General features: G+C 36.6%; 1 protein-coding gene across 4 annotated transcripts in view; it reads right to left on the bottom strand.

Annotated features, from left to right (window-relative positions):
• Positions 1-12,878, bottom strand: part of PRMT9 (protein arginine methyltransferase 9) — a 100,640-nt gene that overhangs the window by 19,262 nt on the left and 68,500 nt on the right. For 3 of the 4 annotated variants that reach the window (XM_040472722.1, XM_040472717.1, XM_040472729.1), the window contains exons 3-7: positions 11,727-11,963; positions 10,685-10,852; positions 8,361-8,463; positions 5,330-5,436; positions 1,360-1,552 (exon numbers count right to left, since the gene is read on the bottom strand). In XM_040472722.1, the coding sequence (XP_040328656.1) occupies positions 1,360-1,552; positions 5,330-5,436; positions 8,361-8,463; positions 10,685-10,852; positions 11,727-11,963 (808 nt within the window). Of the gene's footprint in view, positions 1-1,359; positions 1,553-5,329; positions 5,437-8,360; positions 8,464-10,684; positions 10,853-11,726; positions 11,964-12,878 lie in introns of those variants that run through there. The other variant, XM_040472738.1, reaches the window with a different exon arrangement.

Genomic DNA, 12,878 nt, shown 5'->3' with positions numbered 1-12,878 from the left:
AGCAGCATGCATGTGTGTACTCTCTCTCAAAAATAAATAAATAAAGCTTAAAAAATAATAAAATAAATTAAAAAGGAAGACATATACTTTTTCTTCTATTCTTCTGTATTACTTGAAAGTGTTAAAACAAGCAGATTTTACTTGAAATTTAACTGTGGCAAAGAAAAATTAACGTAAGAAAATCTCAAAATAAGGACAGCTTTGGGGTATTTAGCAACTAAAATCATGTTGATCCCTACTGTACAGTTGTATCAGAAAAGAAATGATCTTGAAGCTCAGTCTCAGTAATCAATGTCAAAGTGTTAATGTAGCTCCAAACCACCTCAAGAAAAATCTAGTAACAACTAATAGGGGATTAAATTATATTAAATGTATTAAATTATAAAGATCTTAGGCTAAAATGACCTTCACAAAGTGTTCTGTGCTCACGCAGGTTTCATCTAATCTGCCTTAAAGACCTTCAGAGGACTCCATGTGACCTTTTTTCATTTCCTTAGGCACTTCCTTTGTGTAGCACAGCCTCCCACCACCCACCGATACACACACACAGACACTTAGGGCCATCAACTTGTCCTGGTTTGCTCAAGACTGTTCTAGTTTTTTTTTTTATTTTTCTTAATATTTATTTATTTTTGAGAGAGAGACAGAGTGAGACACAGCACGAGCAGGGGAGGGGCAGAGAGAGAGGGAGGCACAGAATCTGAAGCAGGCTCCAGGCTCTGAGCTGTCAGCACAGAGCCCGAAGTGGGGCCCAAACCCAGGGACTGCGAGATCATGACCCGAACCGAAGTCGGACCCTCAACCAACTGAGCCACCCAGGTGCCCCAAGACTGTTCTAGTTTTAAAAAGGAAAGTCCCGCGCCTTGGGAATCTCTCATTTCTGGGCAAACTGATATGGGTGCTCGCCCTAATACACATACAATCTAGAGATCTGGATTACTGTTCATTTCAAGGAATACTGTTAACTTAAAACGGCAGTACAACATTGAGAAAAGTCAGAAAGCTCTAGGTTATAACTCTTGCATTCACACCTGCATAATCTGAGGAAAATGAATGTAAACAAAAGTTCTCTCATCTGTACAGCCCAAGGATAACTATATTGCAACACTGTTGTAAAAGCAATCTAAGAACACATGTGAAAGCACCCGGCACATTATACATTCCCAACAAACTTTAGGAATTTTCTTCCTATGTATTTAAAGTAAATAATTTCAGGAGAAAATACTGGTTACCATTTAATCATTTTCCTTACATATAGTAAACAGAATCCCATGCAAACTCATAAAATAAGACTGTTCTATGTAGTACTTTAAACAATGAATGAAATTTAATGCTCAAAATTGTAACTTTTTTTTTTACCTGAAGATTGTTGAAATCTACTGTCATAATTTCAAAGCACTCTGTCAAAGCCAAATATCCCCCAGGAACTCGACTCATCTTTTCAGTTGTATATGGTTCCACTGTCTCTTCAGTATCCACAGAAGAACAAGCTGGACTCTGAAATTTCACATTTGTTGGTAAACAGATCCCAGCAACATCCTTAGTACACACCCTGGTAAGAGGGAAAATGAGAAGTGGAAGGGAGAAAGATGGGGTGGGTTTTTTTGTTTTTTTTTGTTTTTAGAATTGAGTCGAGAAAAAATAAACAAAAATGACATAAAAACTATTGGCAAAGGTTTCTTAAACACAATACATACACAATCACTAACTATAAAGGAAAACAAATGAAAAATAGATCTACATTACAATTAAGAACTCTGTTCATTAAAAAATACTCAGCTTTAAGAAAGTAAAAAGGCACATTGAGTAGAAGCAATTTATAATACACCTATTCAACAAAGGGCTCGTATCCAAAATATATTTTTAAGTTTCTACAAATAAAAGAAAAACAAAAATGGGCAAAAGACTTAGTTCACAAAAGAGCATATCTAAATGGCCAAAAAGCATACAAAAAGTTGCTCAATGTCACTAGTCACCAGGGAAATGAAGTTAACAGACTACACAACCACCAGAATGGGGAAAAGGGAAATGTCAGTAACAAGTGTTGGTGAAGACACACTAGGATCTACACTAGAAGTCTAATACACTATTGGTAGGGGTTTAAAATTAGTAAGACCACTTTGGAAGACTTTTCTTAGTACCTACTCAAGCTGAACATACCCATTCTAGATTCATTCTTAATATAGGAACCTGAAGGTATGTGGCTCTTCTACTTCTGGGAATACAGCCAACAGAAATTCATGTATACAATCACAAAAAGACTGTCCAAGAATGTTTATAATTGTACTACTTCTAATAATCAAAGAACTGGATATAATGTAAATATCCATCAACAGTAAAATGGGCAAATGTCTTGGTATATTTGTACAGTGGCATACCGTACATCAATGAGAATGAACAAGCTACACACCAGTGGATATGGATACTGAAAAAAGGCCAGGCACAAAAAAACCATTCTATATGACCCCACTTGTACAAAATTCAAAACAAGCAAAATAATCTATGATGTCAGAAGTCAGGATAGCAGCTATGGTGTCAGAAGTCAGGATAGCGGGTTTCTACCTAGGGACTTTGTGGGGTGGTGGTAAGGTTCTGAACCTTGATCTGAGCATTAGTTACACAAGTGCATCAACTTCATGAAAATTCATCACACCATAAATTTATGGTTTATGCACTTGCTATAACAATGTTCTGATGTTGATAAAAGTTTACACTGAAAAGAACACTTCATGAGCATTTAGCAGCACAATTTTATGAAAAAGAAAGACTCCAGAGGAGCCCAGTGGCTCACTTGGTTAAGCATCCAACTCTTGATTTCAGCTCAGGTCAAGGTCGTGAGATTGAGCCCTGCATCAGGCTCTGAGCTGAGCATGGGGCCTGCTTGAGTTTCTCTCTCTCCCTTTCTCCTCTCCCTCTCCCCCTCCCCTGCCTGCACAGGCTCACTCTTGCTCTTTCTCTCTCTCTCAAAAAAACAAAAACAAAAACAAAAACAAAACTCCAATCTTCTCTCATCTCAGAGGTATTCATTTATTGGTCTATCTACCCTTACAGGGTTGAGGTTGAATTGTGTACTTCTAGAAAATATTTTATTATACTCTCAAAAGATGAATGAAACTATCAATGATTTTAATAACTCAGAAGTGCTACAGAAACAAAAAGGATATGACAACTTCCTTTTAATTTCTTATAAAATACATGAATATAAACTTATCAAAACTCATGATCACATGGTTGATGGGTCCAAGCCCTGAGTCAGGCTGTCAGGCTCTGAGCTTACAGCACAGAGCCGGATTGGATTCTCTCTCCCTCTCTCTCTCTGCTCCCCCCTGCTCAGGTGTGTGTGTGTGTGCACTCTCTCTCTCTCTCTCTCTCTCTCTCTCTCTCTCGCTCCCTCTTTCTCTCCCTCTCTCTCTCAAAATAAATAAATAAACTTAAAAAAAAAAAAAAACCATACCACAGGATGCCTGGGTGGCTCAATCAGTTAAGCATCTAACTCGTGATTTTGGCTCAGGTCATGATCTAACGCTCATTTATTCCTGGGGGGGGGGGGGGGGGGGGGGGGCAGAGAGAGAGGGAAGAGAGAAACCCAAGCTGGCTTGGCATTGTCAGTGCAGAGCCCGATGTGGGGCTTGATCTCACAAACTGTGAGACCATGAGCCAAGCCGAAATCAAGAGCTGGATGCTTAACCAATTGAACCACCCAAGCATCCCAATAAGAAATTGGTTTTAAAAAATCATACAGGGGCGCCTGGGTGGCACAGCCGGTTAAGCGTCCGACTTCAGCCAGGTCACGATCTCGCGGTCCGGGAGTTCGAGCCCCGCGTCGGGCTCTGGGCTGATGGCTCAGAGCCTGGAGCCTGTTTCCCATTCTGTGTCTCCCTCTCTCTCTGCCCTTCCCCCGTTCATGCTCTGTCTCTCTCTGTCCCAAAAAATAAATAAACGTTGAAAAAAAAAATTAAAAAAAATAAATAAAAAATCATGCAGCATATCTATTAACATGAAGAGGCTCACAAAGAAAAAGCATATATATTTATTGATATTTTTGAAACAAAATTAAATTTATACACACATACACATTTACTTACAGAGCTGACATTCAACCAGGCACACTAATTCAGCCAATCTGCTAATTAAGGCCACTGTTTGGCTGATGCTCTATGCCCTACCAACCACTAAATGTTTTTACTTATCACCCCGTAACATGCATAGAGAATAAGGAAGAATATACAATAAAGATGAACAGTATTTATCTAATGGTGAGGAGTTTAGGATTATTTTTATTTTCTTCTTTTACTCATCACTATTTCTTAAAATAATTATATGTTACGTTTACTACTATTAAGTTATAGGAAGGGGGCCTCCTTAAAAAGTCCTAATAAAATAAGGATCAGTATTTTAGCAAGATAAAATATTTTTTAATGCTCAAGAAAAAAAAATAACCAAGAGGCTTCTATGACTAAAAATATTTAATATCACATTTTCACTTGTGTCATATTTGACAAGTAAATCTTAGAATTTCCAGAGCAGAAACTTCCTAAAATTTCATTCTACATAACCACAAAACATTATAATATCAATAAAGTTATTAAGAAGAGGGAAATAGGAGAAATAAATTAAAATAAATTATTTTCACACTAGAAATTTTTATTTCACTTTCATCTGAAATCAGTCTGAACTTAATATTTTTCTATATGAATCTATCACACATCAAAAAGATACTAAATTTGGGGTGCATGGGTGGCTCAGCTTGGGATTCTCTCTCTCCCTCTCTTTCTCCGCCCCTCCCCTGTTCACACACTTGCATGCTTTCTCTCTCTCTCCCTCTCTCTAAATATAAACAAACTTAAAAAAAAGATACTAAGTTGTATCAAAATTAATTTTCCACTAAAAAATCTAAAGCTGGTTTTAATTCTTTCTCTGAAAGAAAGAAAGGGGAGCTGGTGGCTCAGTGGGTTGAGTGCCTGACTCTTGATTTCAGCTCAGATCATAATCCCAGGGTCATGGGACCAAGCCCTGCATTAACCCCAACTCAACTCATGCTCCATCCTGAGAGTGGAGCCTACTTGGAATTCTCTCTTTCTCTCTCTCCCTCTGCCCTTCCCACATTCACACACTCTCTCTAATTAAAAAAATAATACTTTAAAAAAAATTTAAATAAATAAAAGAAAAAGGCAAAAAGGGAATTAAGACTGGAATAAACATCATGAATTTAAAGGTCACAAAACTACAAATTCTCATCCAAATAAATATTCCCTAAATAACCTTTCAAGTACAGTTTACTCCTTAAAATTACTGTTTTCTAATATTTACTAGTTAAATAATCACTTACCTATGATGTCTTCTTATTTCTGCACATTCTACTGCCATTCCATATAGAACAGCACTTGCTGGTATAACTTTCCCATACTTTTCACAATTACCATTTTCACCTCTGGTCTAAAAATATAATAATAAAAATTATATTCAGTTATATGTATGCAAAAATATGTGTGCATGATTATGAGAAAGAAAATTAATTTTTAAAAAACCTTAAAAGCAATGGGTAAGGATAAACAAGTTAAGGAACTTTTTCTTTAAAAAGCTTCTTTTGGGGTGCCTGGATGATTCAGTTGGTTGAGCATCCAACTCCTGATTTCTTTTTTTTTTTATTATTTTTTTTTTAATTTTTTTTTTCTTTTCAACGTTTTTTTTATTTATTTTTGAGACAGAGAGAGACAGAGCATGAACGGGGGAGGGGCAGAGAGGGAGACACAGAATCGGAAACAGGCTCCAGGCTCCGAGCCACCAGCCCAGAGCCCGACGCGGGGCTCGAACTCCCGGACCGCGAGATCGTGACCTGGCTGAAGTCGGACGCTTAACCGACTGCGCCACCCAGGCGCCCCCAACTCCTGATTTCGACTCAGATCATGATCCCAGGGTCTTGGGATTCTCTTAAGACTCTCTCTCTCTCTCCCTCTGCCCCTCTCCCCCACTTATGCACTCTCTCTCTAAAAAAAAGTAAGTTTCTTTTGTGGGGCACCTGGCTAGCTCAGTCAGTACAGCATGTGAATCTTGGATCTCAAGAGTTGTGAGTTCAAGCCCCATGTTGGGTGCAGAAGATTGCTTAAAAATGAAATCTTTTTAAAGAATGTAATTAAAAGTTTCTTTTGTTAACTAGACTCATGATCATTTCATAATATATACAAGTTTTGATTCATTAATTCTATACCTGAAATTAATGTAATGTTATATGTCAATCACACCTAAATAAAGAAGTTTATGTATGTATATACACATACAGTGTGTGTTTATATATAATGTATGTATGTATATATATGTACACATACATTGGAATATTAGCCATAAAAGAGAACGAAATCTTGCCATTAGCAACAACATGGATGGGTCTAGAGGATATAATGCTAAGTGAAATAAGTCAGAGAAATACTGTATGATTTCACTCATATGTGGAATTTAAAAAACAAAAGAACAAAAAAAGAGACAAAAAAACACTCTTAAATACAAAAAATAAACTGGTGGTTGCCAGAGGATAAATGGGGGGGGGGGGGCGGGGATGGGTGAAACAGGTGAAGGAGATTAAGACTACACTTATTACGATGAGTGCTGAATAATGTATAGAATTGCTGAATCATTATATTGTACACCTGAAACTAATATAACACTGTATATATGTTAATTATATTTGAATAAAAACACAGTATTTAAAAAAATCAAAAACAATGAATGGGATCCCATGTTAACACTAACTTTATTTTTTTTAAGCTTATTTTACTTTCATTGCTATATGTATGTGTGTGTATACATTAATTTTTTTCATCAGTACAAATAGGAAAAGGAGGGTAGCTAGGAAGTCTGTATACAGCAACAAACTGCTGGGTATGACTAACAGAGAAGCCAAAATCACTAATTTTTTTTTAAATCATTATTACCTAGTTGAAAAACAACCTTCTTTTTAAACTTTAATTAGGTATTTTAAATTCAAATCATTTTCTGTAAATAGTAAATTCTTGTTAAAAGCCTTTCATTCACATTACCTATTACAAAAACCAAATCGACAATTTGTGGGCCACATTAGAGGATTTCATTGCAAAACATAAGTTGGCAATTTTAAGAGTTGGTCCTGTCCAATCAATTGGTACGTAAAACATATACAAAGCCAGTTACCAATATCCCTTTTGATAATTTGCCAAACTCCAATCAGTGAGGGCTGTGAGACTGAAAGCACTTCCCTTTCTCAACCCTACTCAAGAATTCCACAATGCCGGTCCACAATGTAAGCTTAATTACCATGAATTCCTTCCTGGAGTGTTTTTGCCTGAATACCCCATTTGGGTACACAAGCATACGTTATATGATTAAATGTGGTTTTTGCATGGATTTCTTTCCACCTACAAAGTATACACCTTGACAGGATGTATAGTAAAACCTTGGATTGCATATAAGTTGTTCTGTGAATGTTCCACAAGATGAGCAAACATTTTTAATAAATTTTAACCTGATAAATAAGTAATGTCTTGTAACACAAGTAGTACATGACACCGAACATCACATGATCACAACTAAGCCAATGGTTCTTCTTGCTCTCTCTCTCTGCGGGATTATGGGTGATCGTCTCCCATGCTCAGGTGCTCCGTCTCAGGCCGCAGTGTTTGGCAGAAATCAGTAATTTTTCAGAACGTTGGAAGGTGTCCACAACTGGCACTAGTGTATTTTTTGTCACTTTATAAAGCACCTATGGATAGTCCTTTGCTTTTCTACACAAGAGTAAGCTTAGGAATGTTTTCCTTCATTCTAGGTCAAGATGCCTACAGATATAGACCCTTTCCTCTGTTGCCTTATTGCCAGTTACATTAAATACAGTATACGACAAGAGTTTATTGATACTGTAGTCAACATCTGTATGAGCATATACAATGGCTCCCATGCAGAAAAAGATACCACTGAGCCAATAGATAGCAGTGATACCATTACTGACAATGAAAGGCACCCTACACAATAACGCTCCTCTCTCGTCTCCCCCACACCAGCCATGAAGGTTTTCGAAGGTAAGTGCAGGTTATTTTTCTTTATATTTTGTATTTTCTTTATTATTTTGTATTATGCTACAGTAACGTAATCATTTTTGTATGAATATTTTTGTGTTGTGGGACAACTCATCTGGGTTTCCACTATTTCTTATGGGGAAATTCACTTTGATATACAAGTGCTTTGGATTGCAAATATGTTTCTGGAATGAATTATGCTCACAAACCAAGGTTTTACTGTATGTCATACTGCTTTGCAAATACACAAGGGGTTCGATAAATACCTATTGAAATAATGAATTCTTAATCAAATTTAAGTGTTTTCATGCTGCTTACCTTTGGCTGCAAAAGTAAATGCTCCCATGCATGAATTAAACTCTCCACAATTCCTTCTCCAAATAAACCTGCATCGACAGTTTCTGTTACAACTAGGGACACTCTATAGAATGATTTTTTAAAGATATATGTAAGTAAAATATCATGCTATTTATGTAAAGATTTCAAAGCTGAGAGAAGAAAGGAAGAGTATATTACAGAAACAGTCCATATATAAAATTTTCTAATACATTTCATTTTTTATTTTCTACCCACAAATCCTAAGGAACTTGACTCTACTGTTCCTCAGGCTCCTCTGTTCTCCACTGACACCTTCTGGGGGTGGAGAGACGCACAACCTTCCCTTGACCCTGCTACCTCCTCAGGCTCTTCTTTCATTCCTTAAATCCTTAAGAGTGCTTCATAGCCAGTCCCCTCCTTGATGTCAACACTCCATAAAAATATTGTCATAAATAATTCCCTTACTTATCAAGATGATTCTTTCTCAGGTCTCATTTTCCTTAATCTACAAATAATGTATATGAGAAGGCCTCCCTCTCAAAATCCTTCTCTTCCTTCATTACTCATGTTTACCTCTTATATATTCATAGGTCTCTTGTTGCTTCTTTTGCTTCACCTACTACCTGCGAGTTATCACAGAAGAGCCACAGAGCTCTGATCTTTTGACTGTTCTTTCTTTCTAGAAAATTTCACTCAAAGACATACCAAAATAGTTTCTCTCTTCTCTGAACTTCTTTAGCACTTATTCCCAGTATCATTTATTTATATAGCTAGAAGATAAAGAAAAACTTCATGAATATTCCTTATCTTCCTCTTTTGATTGTGGACACCTTGAGGACTGAAATAACTTTGGTATCCTCTACAGGGCCTAAAGCCAGTATTACACAAGTCCACAAAATTTTCAATATTTAAAGGCTGCAAACATATAGAATGTTGAAGGTATCCCAATCATCTAGTCCAACATCTTGATGTCTCTAGATTTGCTCAGGGCCAAAATAAATTATAACAGAGTCAGTATTAGAATCCATATCTCCTAATTCAAAGCTGTAGGTCCTTCTACCACACTATCTATGAGAGAAATGAAGGTTAAATTAAAGTAACTGATTCATACCATGGACTGAATTATGGACCACCAAAATTCATATGCTGAAGCCCTAACCCCCAATGTGACTACATTTAAGGATAGGGTCTTTAGGAGGTAATTAAGGTTAAATGAGGTCATAAGGATGGGGCCCTAATGTGACAGGGCTGGTTTTCTTATAAAAGCGGAAGAGACACAGGCACTCTCTGTGTCTCTTCACATGCACAGAAGGAAAGGAAAGGAATACAGCTGTCTGCAAGCTAGGAAGGGAGCTCTCACCAGAAATCAAATTTTCCAGCACCCTTCATCACAGACTTCTAGCCTCCAGAACTGTGAGAAAATAAAAGTCTGTTGTTTAAGCCACCTAGTCTCTGGTATCTTGTTAGGGCAACAAGCAGACTAAGATAATTCAGGAGACTGCTGATTTCTGCCACAACAATCTAGTAAGACTTCTTTCATGCAAACAAATGTAGAGCCCATTAAAAAGTGAATTATGTATACAAAAATACTATTATACATATCGAAGAAGCCTTTTAAAAATCATAGTCCAAATGACAACAGATGATAAAAAAGTCATCTTTCAATATAAGCTGAACTTAAGAAGACAGACCACCCAAGAGAGGTAGTAAAGCAAGTGCTACATAAAGAAAGCTCTGTCTCTAAAATAGTGTTGGACCAGATGATATATAAATCCATTCTAGCTCTAAAATGCCATCAGCCTTGTGATATAGATCAAAGCAAGATGACATACTAAAAAGCCAAGACTTATGAGACAATATTCAAAGCATCTGAAGAACCCAGGCCAAAATACATGGACAGCTGACACTTCCAAAGCTTTCATTTTAGCCAAGGATAACACAAAATGTGAGAAGTCCATCAAGCTTGATCTACTCACGTATTATTTTTAACTATAACTTTTAAATAGTTATTGACCATACAGGAAGTATTATCCATTTTCACAAACAGAATATTGAAGTTAACAAAAGTAAGGTAACTTGCTAAAGGTCAAGTTTATCTGTTAAATCGCTTGGCGCAAAATTTTGTCAAGATCTTTAAATATTTTTTATCAAGAATATGACATTATGAAAATTTATCTTATGCTAAATGATCCTATATCGCTATCTTTACAATATAAGGGTTTTAGCATTTTTATTTGGGCTAGAAGCTATAAATGCGAATATCTTAATTTTTTTAAATAAAATAGTGGATTATAAAAACTAAAATGATATATATTATATAGTACCTTTCAGGAATGTGTTTTGGAATCTCTATGTCAAGTGACTTCATATGTAAGAGTTTGATTCCTGCTTCCATCTTGTTTGCTGCTACTACATCACAGGCAAGTTCATACATGGTCTTGGATAACTCACAAGCATATACTGAGTGTGCTCCAGCTTTTTTAGCAAACATGCTGCAAAGAAAAAGGTGCCCCATCAAGAAAAAATAATCCACTATGGTTTTTCAAATTTAATGGAATTATAATGTTAAACATGGGGTTTTTCTTTATTCTGTAATACAACCATTATTCATTCCACATTAAAAAATGACCCAGGGGTGCCTGGGTGGCTCAGCTGATTGAACATCTGACTTTGACTCAGGTCATGATCTCACAGTCTATGGGTTAGAGCCCCACATCGGGCTCTGTGCTGACAGCTCAGAGCCTGGAGCTGCTTTGGATTCTGTGTCTCCCTCTCTCTCTGGCCCTCCCTTGCTTACACTCTGTCTCTCTGTCTCTCAAAAATAAATAAACATTAAAAAAACAAAATGAACCAATATTCTTATTAAGAAACAAATCATACAGGGGCACCTGACTGGCTCAGTCAATGGAGCACGTGACCCTTGATCTCGGGGTTGTAAGTTTGAGTTCCACCTTGGGTGGAGAGATTACTTAAAAATAAAATCTTTAAAAAAACAAAATAGAAACAAACTATACAATAAATCATGACATTCATGTTTTTAAGAAGATACAACTGGCATGAAAAATATCGATAGGTTTTAACTTAGAGAACTAGATTCAACCAAAATATTAATGCAAAAAGTACTCTAAAAAGGCATTCAAAATTTCAATCATAACCTCAAATTCTCCTTAGTAGTTATGTCCAGTTCTTGATAAATTAAAGTTACAGTAAAAAATACAATAATAGTAGTTGCATGAATAATCATAAGATTATTAAATATAAAGTAAACTCTGTTTCAATTCCACTGTTAAATTTTCCATATTTGGCAAAAGCTTTAATTTACCTTGGTGTATATGTGTATATAATTAAAGCACAATTACGACAAACCTTAGTATTCCAGTTCCTGCTCCAATGTCCAAAACACTCTTGGACCCCAAACAAACTGCATCCTGGATTGCTGCATTATAAATTGTATTCCGTTTGGTGTCATTAAGCATGATAAAGTGCCAGCGTTCCACCAACCAGTTTGCAACACGATAAAAATTCTCCTTTGCATCATTGAAATCTGGGTTTAGTTTCACTGCTTTATGAAAATACCCAGCTGCTTCATCTCTAAAGCCCATTCTATAGTAAAAAATGACAGAGAAAATATTCAATTATTATGATAGCAATTACTGTGCCTTTATCCATGGCACTCATCTGGCCTAAGAATCCCTCTCCAGTACCCCAAATCCTACTCAACCCAAGCACCATCTCCTTTTGTAAGGACTGCAATCCTTGATCACTTCTTTCCTCTCTGAACCCTTATTGTATTTATGCATTCTAGGAGACAGACTATAAATTACTATTGTAACTAAAGTATAGTAGAAGCTCTCATAGTCCTCTTCAATTTAACCAACCCACTAAAACACGATTGCTTTCTAAAAACCATTCCCTGTGTAAAACATATCAATGTCTATAGCTAGTAGGCTCCTCGCTGGTGTGCCTGCATACCTTTTCTCTCAGCAACTGAATGAATTATCAAGAGTCGGTTGTGTTTGTGGGGTACCTGGGTGGCTCAGGTTAAGTGTCTGACTTCGGCTCAGGTCATGATCTTGCACTCCGTCAGTTCTAGCCCCACGTTGGGCTCTGTGCTGACAGCTCAGAGCCTGGGGGTTGCTTCAGATTCTGTGTCTCCCTCTCTCTCTATCCCTCTCCGCTCCCTTGCGCTCACATTCTCTCTCTCTCTCTCTCAAAAGCAAATAAACATTAAAAAACAATTTAAAATAAAAGAGTCGGTTGTATTTGCTGTCAGACCAGTTTACACCAGTTGTATTTGTTATTATAATTACATATTTTAATTAAATATTACAGAAACTAAATAAATTATGACTGCAAAAAGAGAGCCACTGTTTCTGAGGACACTTAGTAAATGCTTTGTAAAACATCAGAGGCAAATCACCCAAAAAGCTGCTACTGAAGTTTATGTAAGCAAATCATCAATAAAAAGGGAGAAAACTTCCAAACTATCTAGAAAAGTGCTTCTTAAACATTCTGTGG

The sequence above is a fragment of the Herpailurus yagouaroundi genome, unplaced genomic scaffold (assembly GCF_014898765.1).
Source record: "Herpailurus yagouaroundi ecotype Mexico unplaced genomic scaffold, PumYag 28, whole genome shotgun sequence".
Lineage (NCBI taxonomy): Eukaryota > Metazoa > Chordata > Mammalia > Carnivora > Felidae > Herpailurus > Herpailurus yagouaroundi.
Note: the sequence above shows the minus strand (reverse complement) of the source record. Positions and strands in the feature narration are given on the sequence as shown.